A 20,558-nucleotide genomic window follows, 5' to 3' on the forward strand; every position below is an offset into this window, starting at 1 on the left:
ACCTAGTTTTCTTATCAATGTGTTAGTGAAACATTCTTTTAATAAAAATATTTAATACAAGACACATTTTTCTGTGCATAATAAATTCCTCTGTTTTAAATCATTAAGTTTTTGAATCAATCCATAGATGTAAAGGTTTCTTTATCTGACATAGTTGATTACATATAAAATCCACAAATATAGAAATTGGGAAATAGGATTTCCTGGCAATCAGGGGTACTTTTTGTCCTTTTGCATGAAATGATACTCAGTGAGATAATGATTTTACAGATGCTTTCTGGGGGTAGTTCTGTTCTCATTCTACCTTGAAAACTGCTGACAGTGAAAAATAAACCCAAGATTTTTATACTTTTAGGCAGTATTAGAGATCCCCTGTATTTTTTTTTCTTAAGGTATTATCCCCAAATACAGCAAAGCAAGTGTTGGGGCCAAGTCACTAGAAATACCTTGGGTGGTAGCAGGGAGGGGAGTCGGGAGAGTGAGCCACAAACCTCAACTCGTTTCCCTCAGGGGTTACGGCTGGAAAGTCTTGGTTGCACTTTCTGTCACTGGTGCAGAAAGAACGTCCCCAGGAATGGCTAGTGGCCTTTCGCCCGTGACAAGGCCACACAAACAGCAGTCTTCCTCCTGCGCTGGGTGGAAAGCCTGCTCCGGGACTGCTCGGCGTGCAAGGCACCGCGAGGACGGGACGACGGTGAGTATCAGAAAATCGTGGTCTCATACTTGGTATTTATTCCCCTCTTGGCTTCTTGTCCCGGCTCCACAATCCACGGCAGATTGGCCAGAGTCTTTTGCTCAGATGGGTCGATCTGCTTTAAAACAGAAAGGCTGATGCCCGTTATACGGTACCTGCCTGGGGTTGCACGCATGCATCCTAATGCTGCCTGGAAACCAGCACTGTGCTCTGGCAAGACCTCAGGATGTTGGGGGGTGAGAGTCATCTGTTTGTTCTTCTGATACCCATTTACTGCAAGGCACTGGGTGGGGGGGATGGTGAGTGAGACACGGCCCTTGCTCTTGAAGGCACACAGGTGGGGAGCAGACGTAGGAATACTTGACTGAGAAGTGAGATTTGAGGGGGAAGACGGTGCTCTGTGGGCACCCAGGAAGGCCACTGACTGCATGTCAGGAGCCAGGGGGGCTTCCTAGAGAAGGTGAACCAGGCTATGTCCTGCCTGCCTCAAGCCTCCAGTGGTTTCCATTACAGTCAGAATAAACCCAGAGTCCTCGAGGTGACCCACAGTGGCCCTGTCTGCCTGCCTTTCTACGCTCCAGCCACACCGGCCTCCCTGCTGCTCCCTGTACACCAAGCCCCAGCCCCGAGCCTGTGCTCATCACGTCTCTGCCTCAGTACTCTCCAGACATCTGCCTGCTTTATGCCCTAATGTCAATCAGGGTGCAGTTCAAACATCACCTCCTCACCAGTTTACCCCAAGCAAAATAGCACCTCAACTTTTCTGCTCTCCTCTGCTGCTCTATTCTTTATAATCCTTTTGCCACATACATCATGTTTATTTGTTCATCCTCCACTACAATGTATGCTTATGAAGGTGGGATTCTGTCCTGTTTACTCCTGTTTCCCTCAAACTCAGAAAAGCTCCGGGCAACCCACTAAACAGTAGGCACCCAATAAATACTTGTTGACTAGATATTATTTAAAAATTAATTACAGTAATGTCTAAACGGAGAGCTGGAGGAGAAGCAAGAGTTTCCTGGTAAAGGCAGGGGGTGTGGAGCAGCACTGCAAGATCCCCGAGGTAAGGGAAAGAAGCCGTCTGAGGGCTTGCAGTCAGGTTGCCGAGGGGGCCCCAGCGGGGAGACAACTGAGGGAGAAGAGGTGAGTGGGTCCAGGTCAGGGTGAGCCTTGAACCAAACTGAGCTGTAAAACGTCAACACCATTTCAGCCCCTGCGTGTACAAGGTTAAACAGGCCCTTTCTGGGTGAGGCTTGAGTTCTGAGCTCTCACGGGGGGCCTGAGGCAGTTCTCCACCAGATTGCTGCCTCTTTCTTTGGTGTGTCCATGTCTGCCCCTGGCCCTGGCCACCTGCTCTGCTCAGGAAACTGGAGCAAGGGAGCTGCCCGAAGAGTGCCGGGTCTCTGCCCATCGGCCACCTGCAATTTGACTGTATCTCCACAAGGCTGTGGGGAGGACTCTACATGTCTAATCATGGGCTGTTTCTCAAAAATAAACTACTGGGGCTGAGGGAAATGGAATACAGACACCTGTTGAGGGGGATGGGATCTTGGGGCAGTTAAAGGACAGCAGTATTATTCACTGTATGTTTCATATTTTTCAGTGAAGGCTTCTAAGTGAATATTCTGAGCTCTTATGGCACACACCCTTTGTGCTCATCTGGAAGAAGTCTATGGGGACCTGACAAAAGTCAGATGGAGGTCCCTGCCAAGAACAGATTTATCCAGCCCACACGGGAATGAATACAGTAGTCTAAGAGCTAATCCCCCAAATGTTCCGAAAATTCCTGGACATTTAACTTGCTTTTCTTGTGGGATAAGATAGACAATAGATAAACAGGATAAGCCAGGAGAAGCCTGGGTGGTCCAGGAGAAGCCTCTTTGTGTAGCTGGGCCCTGGATGACGAGCCAGACTCAGCCGTGCAGAAACAAGGGGGAGACAAAGCCAGGTGGAGGGAACAGGGAGCACAGAGGCCTTAGGTGGGAGTGAGCTTTGTTTGTTTCCAGGAAGAGGAAGGCCTGAGTGTCAGAGAGGAGTGTGGTGGGAAATTGGGGCAGTGGTACCATGCTCTGATCTGTGTTTTAAGAAGGTCACCCTGGTTGCCCGACAGAGGAGGGGAGTGCTTAGGAGATGTATGGGAGTATTTTGGAGATTACTGGTGGTGATGGCTTGGATGGGAAGAGTGACAGAGGAAATGGAGAGGAGTGGACGGATCTGAGAGATGTTTTAGGGGCTGAACGGATGGAATCTGCTTGTGGGATGGACACAGGTGAGAGGAAGACAGAAACCAAGGGTGTCTTCTAGATTTATGGCTTGAGCAACATGGTGAATGGTTATGCCGTTTACTGAGCTGGGAGAGACAGAGAAGCAACTTTGCGGAGAGATCAAGAATTCTGTTCTGGACACACTAAGTTTCAGATGTGTGTTAAGCCTCGAAGGAGAAATGAGGGAGCAATTGAACCTGTAAGTCTGCTGTTCTGGGAGTGCTTCAGGATTGGAAGCCAGCGGGGCCGGGAGGGGCTGAGGTGGGTCAGAAGGAAAGTCAGAGGACGCGTGCAGTTACTGGTGATGATCAGCGCTGAGGGGTGAGCGTGGGAGTAGAGGTCTGAGAGGTGAGGTGTCAAGGAGCACAGGGGCCAGACGCTGGGAGGATCATCCCCATGGATGTTGAAGTTGCCGAGAATGGAGACAGGAGTGGAGGCCAAAGAGAAGATAGTGAACGAGAAGCCACATGGTCACAAAGGGTGGTGCCTCTGCAAACATTAAAAACCCTACAATTCCCCACAACTCTGGGGACAGGGCTCGGTGGGGAGGAGGAGAGTCACAGGCGGAAGGATATGTGGGCTGAGTGGTGCCTCTGAGGGTGCCTGCTGCCCTGAGTCCCAGAGTTTCTAGGATGCCATACGGCAGCAGAAACCAGACGGGAGGCTTCCAGCTTCTGGGTATTGCTACCACCAGAGGAGGCCGCTTTGAAGTCATGAAAGTCTGTTAGGACAGGATGTGTGCAGAGCGTGTGGGAGGGAAGGGGGGAAATTTCTGGAGGGAGGCAGATGCCGGGGAGGAGGGGCGGTACCTTCTGAACAGTCCCCGCTCTGCAGGAAGCCTGCGCCTAGGCCTCCTTGTCAGGCCCGCGTACAGCCTGCGCCTGCAGCCTCCTCTAGCTGGGTACTAGGGATGCCCTCCCCGTGAGCCTCTGCCACCCTCTCTGCTGCCCAGCAGCTTGCCCCCTAGAGGGGTGGCAGCCAGGGCCTCAGGGATCCTTTTTCCCAAGATCGTCCGGACCTTGAGGAAAGACTCCCCCCGGAGGCCAGCAGCACCCAGTCCCCTCACAGGCTGCTGCAAGGGACAAAAGAAGTGGAATTTTCTTGGGAGCCTCCAAGTTCAGGCAGATGGTCCCCAAGACTTTGCAGGAACCGGGCTGAGAGGAGCACAGACACATGCCAGGAGGAAGCCGAGGGAAGGACAGGAATGGCAGGCCCTGGATTCCCACCAGCCCCCACGGCACCAAGGATCCCTCCCCTCCAGTTCAAGGTTTTCAGAACATCTGTGTCTTTTCTACTTACCACCGACTTGCGAATGCTGACTCGGGGCTTGGGGATGGGCTTGGAGGGCTTGTTTTCAAAGCTTTCTGGAAGCGTGGAGGAATGTCCCCCTTTCCTGGCTTGCAGCGCGAGCTGGTAAGCAACTTCAAATGCCTGTCCCAGCGTTAGGATGATCTCGTAGGCTAAATTCTGCAAGAGAAATGAGAAAGCATTTATGACAGCATCTTCCAGATCAGGACAGAGTGGCTGAGGAACACCGAGGGGGTGAACCGGCAAGGACCCTGAACTGCTCCACCTGATGTGGCAGAGAGCCAGGGGAAATCTGACAAACAGGACACTCTGGGTCCAATTTAGGGTCTGTACGAGGCATCAGTTACTGACACGATGCACTTGCTTACAGCCACCTAAGGAGCCTGCACCGGGACCCTGGAGCCCGCTCCATCCGGGGTGGCTGCTTTGCTCCCAGGTCTCGGAAGGGAAGGGGTCCCTCAGCCTGGGAAGAGGATCCCACACACTCCACAGGAGGTGTTCCTGAGAAGCTGGGGTCTTTTTACCTCCAGCATCTGTGATTCAGTGAACATCTCTGAGACATAATCAAAATCTAATTTAGGCAGAGGGGAGAGGCATTAGTCATGCTGGTGTGGCGTCTCACACTCACAGCAGTGAGCATGCAAACAGAGCCAATTATCCATCTATTTCTTGAGGCGTTTGCTCTCCCTGTGGGTCCACTCCATATTTTATCATCAAATCAGCAAGAGACAGGAGATCCTGTCAGGCTCGAATGCCATGCCAGGCAGTGTCTGGGAGAGAAGTTCTTTCCTTTGGACCTTCAATCACTCCCCTCAGGACGTCTAGCTTCTCGTCTCCAGATTCGTACTTCATTTCTGCCTTCTCTTCTGAGCACAGTCCCACCCTGTCTGCTCTGAGAAAACAGGACATTGTCTGACCCCACAGAAGCAGGGTCTCAACAAGACCCTAAGGTCACAGCGCATCAAAGAGCTGGATGCCTGTGGGTCACAGAGAGCTTTCTTACAACCACTGCACCAGCTGAGAGCCAGCGTGGTCTGTCCCAAGTTTCCATGCTCATGAGCGCCCCTAGAAAGTCTGTGGTTTTTTCCTCAAAACCACAGAAATTCCTTTTACTGATGTTGCACCCTTGCTCCCTCCGCCCCAGTCAAGCACACAGAACATCTTGATTCCCATGATTCTGGGGAGATCCGCTGAGGACCATTCTCACTTGACGAAGATGGAGGGAGACACGGCATGGCTGTCAGGGCTCGTGTGGAAGAGGCCCACGGGTCGCCAGACGGACCAGATTTCAGATCCACGCCTGACTGCCAGGGTTTAGGCCCAAGCCCGAGGGGAAACACCTCTGAGTGTGAGAACTGGTCTGACAGAGGATGCGTCTTCTCCTCTGAGCTACTTGTTAAGAAGCCGTGGCCCCTCAAGACAGACGTGTGCTTACTGGAGACCCAGCCTTGCACAGCCAGCTGAGAACTTCCTGCAAGGAGCTCGGGGCCCGAGTTTGCCCCCAGGCATGCATCAGACTAGGAAATTAGTAACGCACGGACAAGTGACAGTGGAGGGCTGGCGGACAGCTCCAGCCGTGGCTGCACCAGGAGGGCTGAACCCTCAGTGCCTACGCCTGGCACTCGCGTCACCACCAGTGTTGCCCATTGCCTGGTGTGTAATGGGTCCCTTGGAAAGGGGGCCTGGGGCTTTGGGCTTTGGCTGTTCCCATGAAGTCTGGACTCTTGTCCACAGGTGCTGTGGAGATAGTGGCTGTCTATCTGTCAGGGACACGTAGCAGATATTCATGCTCTGGGTGGGCAACTTGTCTAAGGGAAAGATGGCAGATGCAGCGGTTCTGTAACATGTTGCTTTCTGATGCCGGAACAAAGGTGCTTAATGAATGTGAATTCCTTTATCCTTTTTTTTTTTTTTTTTGGCAGTACGCGGGCCTCTCACTGTTGTGGCCTCTCCCGCCGCGGAGCACAGGCTCCGGACGCACAGGCCCACCGGCCATGGCTCACGGGCCCAGCCGCTCCGCCGCATGTGGGATCCTCCCAGACTGGGGCACGAACCCACGTCCCCTGCATCGGCAGGCGGACCCCCAACCACTGCGCCACCAGGGAAGCCCAATTCCTTTATCCTTAACCTAGAAACAAGTTCCTGAAAGTGAGATTTACTTAAAGTTCCAGTGTCTTCAGATGAAAGCCAAAGATGCTCATTTGAGCAGGTGAGATTTTCACAAGATTTTGATGGGAAGGCTAAAGGTTTTTGGAAGCTTCGGGGTTAGAAGCTGCCCTCCTTTCATTGTAAAGAAGTTCCTGGTGTTAGGAAATCGCTGAGATAAGACACAGAGACCAGACCAGACTGTGAGGTTTCCTGCCAAGCAGCTTTTCCTAGTTTGGCTTGCATTCTTTCTCCATGACGTCTTGCTTTTCGTTTCATGTAGAATGCTGCATTTTAAGAGTTCTTTTATGATCTGTAAAGAGTTGGACATTGTTACCTTTCCTACACTTTCTGCCACCTCGGTGTTTGAGGCTTCAATTCTGGATGCCAGTGACAGCCCACAAGGAGCAGCTGGTTGCTGATGGGGCTTTGCACGCGGAGTCCTGTGCTACCAAAGTACCAGGGCCCTTGAGGGCACAGATCCTCATCACATGGGACCTGAGGACACACGTTTGAATGGGAAGGTGGGTTCATTTCTCCAGCCTCTCCTTAGTAATATCCCCCCTACTTAAAATGGGAGGAGAGTTACTGTGAGAGCAGAAGACACTATAGGAAAGGGCTAAAAATGTTACCGTAATCTGATCAGAGAGGCTTAGGTGACAAGCCCTTGCTTCCTCCTTTGAGCCAGGCTTGCTGATCCCAGAGATGCTGCCTGGCACTGAAGAGCCAGGGACGCTGCTCAGAAAGCCCACTTAGTTTCTGGTTACAACGTATCATCGTCTTCACAACTGTGGGAGGCCAGGGCCAGAGACTGTGGCACACAATCACAATAGATGCTTGTTTGCTGAGTGAATGAATGAATATCTAAAGGGCAAGCTGGAGTAATAACACTACTAGTTATCACTATAGGTAGTATGGCTACCATTAAATGAGGACTTCGCAGATATTAGGCATTGTACCAAGCACTAGATTTATCTCATTTAAGTCTTACCACAATCATCTGTAGTAGAATATCATTATCCTTATTTTATAGATGAGGAAATTGAGGCTCAGAGAGGTTAAGTAACTTATCTGACATCACAGAGCTAGAAAGTTACAGAGCAGTGGTATGAACCAATATTTGTGACTCAAAAGTCTGTGCTCTTAATTCTAATTCAAAAAGATACATGCACCCCAATGTTCAAAGCAGCACTATTTACAATAGCCAAGACATGGAGCATGGAAGCAACCTAAATGTCCATCGACAGATGAATGGATAAAGAAGATGTGTGTGTGTGTGTGTATATAATGGAATATTAGTCATAAAAAAGAATGAAATAATTCCATTTGGAGAAACATGTATGGACCTAGAGATAATCATATTAAGTGAAGTAATTCAGAGAAAGACAAATATCATATATCACTTACATGTGGAATCTTAAAAAATGATACAAATGAACGTATTTATAAAACAGAAATAGACTCACAGATATAGAAAACTTAAGGTTACCAAAATGGGGCTTCCCTGGTGGCACAGTGGTTGAGAATCCTCTTGCCAGTGCAGGGGACATGGGTTTAAGCCGTGGTCTGGGAAGATCCCATATGCTGCAGAGCAACTAAGCCTGTGCGTCACAACTACTGAAGCCCACGCACCTAGAGCCCATGCTCCGCAACGAGAAGCCACTGCAATGAGAAGCCCGTGCACCGCAACGAAGAGTCGCCCCCACTCGCTGCAACTAAAGAAAGCCCGCACAGCAGCAAAGACCCAGCACAGCCAAAAATAAACAAATCAATTAATTTTAAAAAATTACCAAAGGCGGGGCGGGGGAGGGATAAATTAGGAGTTTGAGATTAGCAGATACACACTACTATAGATAAGACAGCAGAACAAGATCCTACTGTATAGCACAGGGAACTATATTCAACATCTTGTAATAACCTATAATGGAAAAGAATCTGAAAAAGAACATTATATATGTGTGTGTGTGTGTGTGTGTGTGTGTATTATATATATATAGGCTGGTGCCTAGGTTCACTTACTGACCAGAAGTGAATCTCTTAACTTTGTATCAACTCTGCCAATCCACTGTATTATTTACATTAAACATTATACTCGAACCAAATATACATATACATATATATATATATATACACACACACACATATATATAGAAACTGAATCACTGTGCTGAAATCCTGAAGCACTGTACATGAACTATACTTCAAACAAAAAAGTCTCTGTTCTTACCCTCCGTGTGGGTAGCTTGTCTCCAAGGTGGCAGCCATCACTCTTCCCCTTGCTTCATGCCATGGTGTGAGAGGGGCTGTTGAGAGGGCTAGTCTGCTCCTCCACCTCCTTGAATCTGGAGTGGTTATACTGACTTTCTTAACTAACAGAATGTGCAGAAGTGACATGCTGGGACTTCTGAGATTACACTGTGAGAGGTCTCTCAGCTTCCACCTTGGCCTCATGGAACATTCCCTCTGAGGGAAACCAGCCACATATAAAAAGTCTGACCTCCCTGAGATCACCATGTTGTGAGTATGTCCAAGCTGGCCAGGGGAAGAGGCTGCCTGGAGAGAAACAGCAGTTGCAGCCACCCCAGCCCAGGCTCCAGATATGAAGCAAAGGAGTGATACTGGACATTCAAGCTCCAGGAGATGCCACACAGAGGACCAAGGCCCCAGAAAGATGGCCCCAGTCAAGCCGTCCCAGCATCTGCAGTCATCTGAGTCACCTAGTGGAGGCCCCAGATACTGTGGAGCACAAGAGCAGCACTGCCGTGCTCTGCCCAGATTCCTGACTCTCAGAATCGTAAATGTGATAAAGTGGATGTTGTTTTACAGCACTAAGTTTTGGGGTGGTTTGCTAAGTAAGCAGCAATAGATAACTGGAATACCATGCAGTGCTAAGAAAGGCTGGCTGGACCCTCATTCAGGTGGTGGAAGAGGAACTATCAGCCTGCGAGCTGGTCACAATTAGCAAACTGAATCCAACAAAACAAAGATTATACACCATGACCAAGGTGGATTCATCCCAGGATCACAAGGATAGTTCAACATACACAAATCAATCAATGTGATATACCACATCAACAAAAGGAAAGGTAAAAACCACATGGTCATCTCAATAGATGCAGAAAAAGCATTTGATAAAATTAAACATCCATTTATGATAAAAACTCTTACAAAAGTGGGTATAGAGGGAACATATCTCAACATAATAAAAGCTATTTATGACAAACCCATGGCCAATATAATATTCAGTGGTGAAAATCTGAAAGCCTTCCTGCTAAAATCTGGAACAAGGATGCCCACTCTCACCACTTCTATTCAACATAGTATTGGAAGTCTTAGCCACAGCAATCAGACAAGAAAAAGAAATAAAAGGTATCCAAATTGGTAGGGAAGAGGTAAAATTGTCCTTATATGCAGATGACATGATACTATATATAGAAAACCCTAAAGATTCCACACAAAAGCTACTAGAACAGTAGTAGTACAAATTCAGCAAGGTAGCAGGATACAGGATTAACATACAGAAATCAGTTGCATTTCTTTACCCTAATAGTGAGATGTCAGAAAGGGAATGTAAACAGTCTCTTGAAGTTGCATCAAAAAAGACTTAGGGGGCTTCCCTGGTGGTGCAGTGGTTGAGAGTCTGCCTGCCGATGCAGGGGACATGGGTTTGTGCCCCAGTAGAGGAAGATCCCACATGCCGTGGAGCGGCTGGGCCTGTGAGCCATGGCAGCTGAGCCTGCGCACCCAGAGCCTGTGCTCCGCAACGGGAGTGGCCACAACAGTGAGAGGCCCGCGTACCGCAAAAAAAAAAAAAAAAAAGACTTAGGAATAAACCTCACCAAGGAGGTGACTTATATGCTGAGAACTACAAAACATTAATAAACGAAATTGAAGATGATTCAAAGAAATGGAAAGACATCCCATGCTCTTGGATTGGAAGAATTAATCTTGTTAAAATGGCCATACTGCCCAAAGCAATCTACAGATTTAATGTGATCCTTATCAAATTACCCATGACATTTTTCACAGAACTAGAACAAATAATCCTAAAATTTATATGGAACCATAAAAGACCCAGAATTGCCAAAACAGGAGGCATAACCCTCCCAACTCTTCAGGCAATACTACAAAGCTACAGTAATCAAAACGGTGTGGTACTGGCACAAAAACAGACATATGGATCAATGAACAGAATAGAGAGCCTAGAAATAAACCCATACACCTATGGTCAATTAATCTTCAAGGAGGCAAGAATATACAATGGGGAAAAGACAGTATCTTCAGCAAGTAGTGTTGGGAAAGTTGGATAACAGCATGAAAATCAATGAAATTAGAACACACCCTCACATTATATACAAACACTTAAATATAAGACATGGCACCATAAAACTCCTAGAAGAGAACACAGGCAAAACATTCTCTGACATAAATTGTACCAATGTTTTCTTAGGTCAGTCTCCCAAGGCAATAGAAATAAAAGCAAAGATAAACAAATGGGACCCAATCAAACTTATAAGATTTTGCACAGCAAAGAAAACCATAAACAAAACAAAAAGATAACCTACAGACTGGGAGAAAATATTTGCAAATGATGTGACCAATAAGGGCTTAATTTCCAAAATATACAAACTTCTCATACAACTCAATAACAAAAAAACAACTCAATTGAAAAGTGGACGGCACACCTAAATAGACATTTCTCCAAAGACAACATACAGATGGCCAGTAGGCACGTGAAAAGATGCTCAAAATCACTAATTATTAAAGAAATGCAAATCAAAACTACAATGAGGTACCACCTGACAGAGGTCAGAATGGTCATCATTAAAAAGTCTACAAATAACAATGCTAGAGAGGGTGTGGAGAAAAGGGAACCCTCCTACACTGTTGGTGGGAATGTAAATTGGTACAGCCACTATGGAGAACAGTATGGAGGTTCCTTAAGAAACTAAAAACAGAGTTACCATATGATCCAGCAGTCCCACTCCTGGGCATATATATGGACAAAACTATAATTCAAAAAGATACATGCACCCCAATGTTCACAGCAGCACTATTCACAATAGCCAAGACATGGAAACAACCTAAATGTCCGTTGACAGATGAATGGATAAAGAAGATGTGGTACATATATACAATGGAATACTACTCAGCCATAAAAATGAATGAAATAATGCCATTTGTAGAGAAACATGGATGAACCTAGAGATCATACTAAGTGAAGTTAAGTCAGAAAGAGAAAGACAAATACCATATGGTATCACTTAAATGTGGAATCTAAAATATGACACAAATGAACCTATCTATGAAACAGAATCACAGACACAGAGAACAGACTGGTGGTTGCCAAGGGGGAAGGGGTTGGGGGAGGGGTGGAATGGGAGGTCACAGTTAGCAGATATAAGCTTTAATATACAGAATGGATAAACAACAAGGTCCTACTGTATAGCACAGAGAACTATATTCAATATTTTATGATAGGGACTTCCCTGGTGGTCCAGTGGGTAAGGCTCCACGCTCTCAATGCAGGGGGCCCGGGTTCGATACCTGGTCAGGGAATGAGATCCCGCATGCATGCCACAATTAAGGAGCCTGCCTACCCCAACTAAGACCTGGTGCAACCAAATAAATAATATTAAAAAAATGAAAAGAAGCCCACATGCTGCAGCAAAGGTCCTGCATGCTGCAACTAAGACCCAGCACAGCCAAAATAAATAAATAAATACAATTTTAAAAAACATCCTATGATAAACCATAAGGGAAAACTATATAAAAAAAGAATGTGTGTGTGTGTGTGTGTGTGTATATATATATATATATATATATATATATATATATATATGTATATGTATTACTGAATCACTTTGTTGTACAGTAGTAGTTAACACATTGTAAATCAATTATACTTCAATTAAAAAAACCCTAAAAATAGAGTTGCCACATGATATGATCCAGCAACCCCACTCCTGGGCATATAGCCAGACAAAACTATAATTTGAAAAGATATATGCACCCCTATGTTCATAGTAGCACTATTCACAATAGCCAAGACATGGAAACAACCTAAATGTCCACTGACAGATGAATGGATAAAGAAGATGTGGTATATATACATCAACACAAAGGAATATTACTCAGCCATAAAAAAGAATGTAATAATGCCATTTGCAGCAATATGGATGGACCTAGAGATTATCATACTAAGTGAAGTAAGTAAGAAAGAGAAAAATATCATATATCATTTATATGTGGAATCTATCTGTGAAACAGAAATAGACTCAGACATAGAGAACAGACCTGTGGTTGCCAAGGGGGAGGGAAGGATTGGGAGTTTGGGTTTAGCAGATGCAAACGATTCTATAGAGAATGGATAAACAACAAGGTCCTACTGTATAGCACAGGGAACTATATTCAATATCCTGTGATAAACCATAATGGAAAGAAATATGAAAAAGAATATATATATGTATGACTGAATCACTTTGCCGTACAGCAGAAATTAATACAACATTGTTAATCAACTATACTTCAATAAAATTAAAAACAACAACAGCAACAGTATATAGTCACAGGAGGTCGGAGCCTCCACTCCCAGCCCTGACCTCGGGGAAGGTGGCTGATGCCTGTGACCCATTTTGGTCACAGCGTCACGGTAAGCACTAAGGAGTCCCTTCACATGCTAGCCCAAACCACAGAGCTGGAATGTCCTTTCAAGTTGGCATGACCACACTCTCATCTCCGGTTGCTACCTTGCTCGGGCATAAATCCAGACTCATTTAGCTTTATGTTCACTACCTCTCATCCCTCAAATGCTGTAACCTGGTTGTCTCTGACCCTGGCTCCTTCTGCCCCTCCTAGCTTGTTGGAAAATACCTGCCTTGGCCTTTCCAGCGTGAGTCTCTTTTTGGGACCACACTTATTATGGCAATTGACATTGAGTATTTTCTACCTTACACAGACCACCAATGAAAGAAGGAAGCCTGCGTGCATGTGTCCTCAGGGCTGGCGTGGGGGGCAGTTACTGGGAAGAGTATGCTCTGAGCCTCAGTTATTTTATTTATTTATTTATTTTTTGCGGTACGCAGGCCTCTCACTGTTGTGGCCTCTCCCATTGTGGACCACAGGCTCCAGATGCGCAGGCTCAGCGGCCATGGCTCACGGGCCTAGCCACTCCGCGGCATGTGGGATCTTCCCAGACTGGGACACGAACCCGTGTCCCCTGCATAGGCAGGCGGACTCTCAACCACTGCGCCACCAGGGAAGCCCCTCAGTTATTTTTTGTTTGTTCTAAAATGGGAATAATAACACATGCAGTATCCACCTTACTGGATTATTGTGAGAATCATTCATAATAACATTTACCCTTATGACAATACCAGCCAACATTTATTATTTACTGTTTGCCATGTTGCACATGGACTATCTCATTTAATCCTAACAGAAACCCTGTGGGAGTTATCATATTAAACAGCTGTGGGGCCATTATCGTCCTTGTTTTGCATGTGAGAGGATTAAACTCAGGAAGGTTAAATAACTTGTTCATGAGGCCAGCACCTGGCTGAGCTGGGATGTGAGCCCAGGTGTTCTGAGAGGCTGTGCTCTTCATCACTGTACCTTAGAATTATACTTAAGATAAAAAGACTCAACATCACTAATTATTAGAGAAATGCAAATCAAAACTATAATGAGGTATCATCTCATGCTGGTCAGAATGGCCATTATCAAAAAATCCAGAAAGAATAAATGCTGGAAAGGGTGTGGTGAAAAGGGAACCCTCTTGCACTGTTGGTGTGAATGTAAATTGATACAGCCACTATGGAGAACAGTATGGAGGTTCCTTAAAAAACTACAAATAGAATTACCATACGACCCAGCAATCCCACTACTGGGCATATACCCTGAGAAAACCATAATTCAAAAAGAGTCATGTACCACAATGTTCATTGCAGCACTATTTACGATAGCCAGGACATAGAACCAACCTAAATGTCCATCGACAGATGAATGGATAAAGAAGATGTGGCACATATATACAATGGAATATTACTCAGCCATAAAGAGAAATGAAATTGAGTTATTTGTAGTGAGGTGGATGGACCTAAAGTTTGTCATACAGAATGAAGTAAGTCAGAAAGAGAAAAGCAAATATTGTATGCTAACGCATATATATGCAACCTAAAAAAAAAAAAAGGTACTGATGAACCTAGTTTCAGGGCAGGAATAAAGATGTAGACATAGAGAATGGACTTGAGGACACAGGATGGGAGGGGGAAGCTGTGGTGAAATGAGAGTAGTATTGACATATATACACTACTGAATGTAAAATAGCTAGTAGGAAGCAGTAGCATAGTACAGGGAGATCAGCTCAGTGCTCTGCAATGACCTAGAGGGGTGGGATAGGGAAGATGGGAGGGAGGTTCAAGAGGGAGGGGATATGGGGACATGTGTATGCATATGGCTGATTCACTTTGGTATACAACAGAAACTAGCACAGTATTGTGAAGCAATTATACTCCAATAAAGATCTATTAAAAAATAAATGAAAAAAAAGACTTCAGCAGACCCAAATAGACATTTCTCTAAAGAATACATACAGATGGCCAGTAGGCACATGAAAAGATGCTCAACATCACTAATTATTAGAGAAATGCAAATCAAAACTACCATGAGGTTACCACCTCAAACTGGTCAGAATTGCTATCATTAAAAGCCTACAAAGAATAAATACTGCAGAGGGTGTGGGGAAAAGGGAACCCCTCCTACACTGTTGGTGAGAATGTAAATTGGTGCAGCCACTATGGAAAACAGTATGGAGGTTCCTTAAAAAACTAAAAACAGAGTTACTATGTGATCCAGCAATCTCACTGCTGCGCATATATCTGGAGAAAACTAATTTGAAAAGATACATGCACCCCAATGTCCATAGCAGCACTATTTACAATAGCCAAGACATGGAAGCAACCTAAATGTCCATCAGTAGATGAAAGGATAAAGAAAATGTGGTGTTTATATATACAATGGAATACTACTCAGCCATAAAAAAGAATGAAATAATTCCATTTGCAGCAACATGGATGGACCTACAGCTTATCATACTATGTGAAGTCAGAGAAAGACAAATGCCATATGATATCACTTACATGTGGAATATGATTCATATGATACAAATGAACTTATGTACAAAACAGAAACAGACTCACAAAGAGATCAAACTTATGCTCACCAAACGGGGAAGGAGGGAAAGGGATAAATTAGGAGTTTGGGATTCACAGATACACACGACTGTATGTAAAACAGATAAACAAAGAGGACCTGCTGTATAGCACAGGGAACTATACGGAATATCCTGTAATAAACTATAATGAAAAAATATGTATAACTGAATCGCTGTTCTGTACACCAGAAACACAACATTGTAAATCAACTATACTTCAATAAAAAAAAAATAGAAGACTTCTGTAAACTTCTAAAAAAAAAAAAAAACAACTTAAAAACATTAAATACAGAAGCTCCACTGGGTGGTAGATGCATCTTGGCTGCAGTGAGGGTCTCATGCCTGGACCAGTCTCCAGGCAGAGGGTGTTCTTTATGATTTGACGTGAACCCTTAGCACAGGGATTCTCAGCTGGTGGCCCTGCCCCTCCCATGATGAGGGGTGATGTGAGGGAGGAAAGGCAACACTCCCTCTCCAATGGAGGCTCTTTAGGGTGGAGGCAGGGAATCTCAATTCAATGGGGGCACATTACAATCTCCAAAGCCCTTCCCTTCTCCCCCTGGGATTTGATCTGTGGATTAAGAATTGCTACATTAGAGGTATTTGCAGGACCATCATATTTTAAGGATAGATTCTAAATGTAATCCAGGGATGCAAACTTGTTTTTCTATGCAAACTAGATTGATCTGTAGGCCAGGCTGTATTTACTGTGAGCTTCTTAAGGCAGTCAGGACTGGCAATTGAACATCAATCACCACGGATATTTACTGAGCTACTTCCTTGTGTCAGGGGCTGAGTCCCTGGTGCCTGGCTTCTAACGGGTGTCCAGAAAGTGCTCCCTGAATAATGTCGGGGGAGGGGGCTCATGATGAGGCAAAGAGGTGTCCCCCATTGTTCTCCTGCATCCTAGTCACCGAGGCTGTACCCAGCACACTCATCATTCTGGTATTAGAATAACTGAAGCATAGACTGTAGGCAATCTGTCCCCTAGGGAAAACTCTGGGCACCCAGGTAATTAATTTATATTAGTTGGCTCATCACTAGGATTTTTCTGTGTTGGAAACTCGTGGTTTGAAAATCTTTTGGGCTCAAGGGTTCAATGGCATATTTGCAAGAATATTCATCGTAGTTTAAAAATTTCTCCCAATAGGGAACTGATTAAGTATACTACATAGATCCACACAGTGAGATACTAGGCAGCCATTTAAAATGAAAATGGAGGCATTAAAAAAGCTGGTTAAAAGACTCAGTAAAAATTATGTATATGTACATAGATGGTATCTATCTATGTGCATAGAAAACAGTTTATATCAAAACGTTACTAGTGGTTATCACTAAGTGTTAAGATCGTGGACAAATTTTCTCTTCTTTATACTTCTTTGTATGTTTTGAACTTTATTCAAATGACGAATAATTTTACAATCATAAAAAATAATAAGCTTTTGCATTTTGAGCATTAAAAATAAGAGAAGATCTTCTAGCTCAAAATAATCTTACTCTTTATCCATCACCTGCCTTTTCCTTCTTTGGCAGAGGGGGTTGGGAACTGTTTTCCAGGCAAAATCCAGGCCCTGTTTTCTGGTGTTTCCACAGCTCACCCCCATGTACTAGTGGGGCTGGCCATCCATTTGGTCAGTTTTTATACTGGATGTCAATTCTAGCATCTGCTCAGCTGAATTTTAGAATACTCAGTTCTTCCTTCCTTCCAGAGCAAAGAGTTGACTCTTCTGTCCAATTTCTATCAAACCCAGCGGAAAATGTTCTATGTGGACATTAGCTTATGGACATGCAGTCAGTCCAGTCTTGTAGCCATGCTAGGTTTGATCCCTGCACCAAATCGGACCACCTGTCAACTTGAACCACATTCTACTTCCTCTCATACAGATGATAAAGCAGTGGTAGCAGCAACTACCACATGGCATTGTTAACTACACCCCAGAGACCAGCTAAGGGCCTGATGTGGATTATGTAACCCTCACAACCACCTTGTAGAGGAGGAATTATCATCCCCATTTTATGTGTGAGAAACTCATGATTAGTGAGATTGATTAACTTGGCCAAGTTCACACAGCTAGTCAGGGGCAGAGCCAGGATTCAAACCCAGATCTGACTTTAGATAAGACAGTGTTTTGTGCCACTGGGCTGTCCTGCCTTATTGCTTTCATGAGTCTGTTGGTGTTCTGCCTCCACTTTCACTGAAGGACCCTCTGAGGAACCATCTTGCATTTTGGAGATTCAGCATATGAATGTTGGTGAAGACACCATCACACAATATCCCCTCCTGGAGACCCAGGACAAAAAGTTCTTTCACCATCGCGTCAAAAAAAAAAATACCCAAAAAACCTAGGAATAAACCTACCTATGGAGGCAAAACACCTGTACTCCAAAAACTATAAGATGCTGATGAAAGAAACTGAAGATGACACAAACAGATTGAAAGATATACCATGTTCTTAGATTGGAAGAATCAATATTGTTAAAATGACCGTACCTCCCAAAGAAATCTACAGATTCAATGCAATCCCTATCAAATTACCAATGGCATTTTTCACAGAACTGGAAAAAAATTTAAATTTCTATGGAAACACCAAACACCCCAAATAGCCAATACAAAAAAAAAAAGAAGAATGGAGCTAGAGGAATCAGGCTCCCTGACTTCAGACTATATGACAAGCTACAGTAATCAAACAGTATGGTACTGGCACAAAACAGACACATAGGTCAATGGAACAGAATAGAGAGTCCAGAAATAAACCCCCACACTTGTCAATTAATCTACAACAAGAGGCAAGAATATACAATGGAGAAAGGACAGTCTTTTTTTAATAAGTGGTGCTGGGAAAACTGGACAGCTACATAGAAAAGAATGAAATTAGAACATTCTCTAACACCATACACACAAATAAACTCAAAATGGGTTAAAGAGCTAAATGCAAGACCGGTATACTGTAAACTCCTAGACACTATAAAACTCCTAGAGGAAGACACGGGCAGAACACTCTCTGACATAAATCGCAGCAATGTTTGTTTGGGTCCACCTCCTAGAGGAATGGAAACAAAAGCAAAAGTAACAAATGGGACTAATTAAACGTAAAAGCTTTTGCACAGCACAGGAAACCATAAACAAGACCAAAAGACAACCTACGGAATGGGAGAAAATATTTGCAAACAGTGCGACCGACAAGAGATTAATTCCAAAATATACAAACAGCACATACAGCTCAGTATCAAAAAACCACAAACAACCCAATCAAAAAATGGGCAGAAGACCTAAACAGACATTTCTCCAAAGAAGACATACAGATGGCCAACAGGCACATGAAAAGATGTTCAACATCACTAATTATTAGAGAAATACAAATCGAAACTACAATGAGGTATCACCTCACACCAGTCAGAATGGCCATCATTAAAAAGTCTACAAATAATAAATGCTGGAGAGGGTGTGGAGAAAAAGGAATCCTTCTACACTGTTGGTGGGAATGTAAATTGGTGCAGCCACTACGGAGAACAGTATGGAGGTTCCTTACAAAAACTAAAAATATAGTTACCATATGATCCAGCAAACCCACTCCTGGGCATATAGCCGGAAAAGACGAGAACTCTTATTTGAAAAGTTACATGCACCCCAATGTTCATAGCAGCACTATTACAATAGCCAAGACATGGAAGCAACCTAAATGTCCATTGAGAGATGAATGGTTAAAGATGTGGTACATATATACAATGGAATATAACTCAGCCATAAAAAAGAATGAAATAATGCCATTTGCAGCAACATGGATGGACCTGGAAATCATCATACTAAGTGCAGTCAGAGAAAGACAAATATCATATGATATCACTTATATGTGGAGTCTAAAAAAATGATACAAATGAACTTATTTACAAAACAGAAATAGACTCACAGACATAGAAAACAAAATTATGGTTACCAAAGGGGGAAGGAGGGTTAAGTTAGTAATCTGGGATTAACAGATACACACTACTATATATAAAATAGATAAACAACAAGGACCTACTGTATAGCACAGGGAGCTATAATCAATATCTTATAATAACCTATAATGGAAAAGAATATGAAAAAGAATAGATATATGTGTATATATATATATATATATATATATATATATAACTGAATCACTTTGCTGTACACCAGAAACACTGTAAATCAGCTATGCTTCAATTAAAAAAAAAAGTTCTTTCAGAATCACTCTCATTGAAGTTTTGTCTTCTGAGAGGATGGGGTATACTCACCCAAGAAATATCAGGCATGTAATGACTGTGTTTTCCTACTTGCCTTGACCTCCAGGAAGCTCAGAGCCAAATTTGTGGCTCAGTTCTAGTCACTATGTAGAATTCTGTGGTCTGCATGTTGATGTTAAAACTTTCCCCCGGCTCTTGATCTTCTTTTTAGTGTGTATTTTCCCTACTTCAGATCCATGTGTATCTATCTATATTTTCAGATTTAACATACCTATTCATGTAGGCTGCCTTAAGTCCTTTATGGAAGGAGGCATAGTATAAATGGTGGGTGGTTGTTCACTTAAACATTTATTCGACAGCTAATATTTTGTTTAACCCATTACTGAAAAAATGGCTGACAAGGTACATCAGACACGAGTCTCACATCATCTGGTTAAAGTGACAAAAAAGGAAGTGTGCTGAGGAGAGAGGGGACACCACAGGGAGAGAGGCCCTGCTGGCTTAGGCTGGGAGGCTGCTGTTTACAAGTGGACCATTCCGATCTGTCTGCAGGCACTTTCCATTAGCATTAAAAAAAACAAAAACCCCCCAAAACACCACATTTTAGTGACTAAAATTGAAGGAACAAATAATTGTATTCCATAGTCTCAGAAAGCTACAGGACCTGAATATCCTTTGGCTCCTGGGGGCCAGCAGAAGCAATTCCTGAGGTCGGCAGAGGCTATCC

The 20,558-nt window shown here is 44.1% G+C and overlaps 1 protein-coding gene across 19 annotated transcripts in view; it reads right to left on the minus strand.

The window, feature by feature from the left end:
* Positions 1 to 701: 701 nt before the first annotated feature.
* ANKS1B (ankyrin repeat and sterile alpha motif domain containing 1B) overlaps positions 702 to 20,558 on the minus strand; it is a gene marked incomplete at both ends in the record, with an annotated part of 1,147,860 nt that continues 1,128,003 nt past the window's right edge. For 10 of the 19 annotated variants that reach the window (XM_079714776.1, XM_079714773.1, XM_079714774.1 and 7 more), the window contains 2 exons: positions 702 to 812; positions 4,258 to 4,425. In XM_079714776.1, coding sequence (XP_079570902.1) covers positions 702 to 812; positions 4,258 to 4,425 — 279 coding nt within the window. Of the gene's footprint in view, positions 829 to 4,257; positions 4,426 to 20,558 lie in introns of all 19 variants that reach the window. The other 9 variants (XM_079714775.1, XM_079714772.1, XM_079714771.1 and 6 more) reach the window with 2 other exon arrangements.

This window comes from Hyperoodon ampullatus (assembly GCF_949752795.1).
Source record: "Hyperoodon ampullatus genome assembly, chromosome: 11".
Classification (NCBI taxonomy): Eukaryota; Metazoa; Chordata; class Mammalia; order Artiodactyla; family Ziphiidae; genus Hyperoodon; species Hyperoodon ampullatus.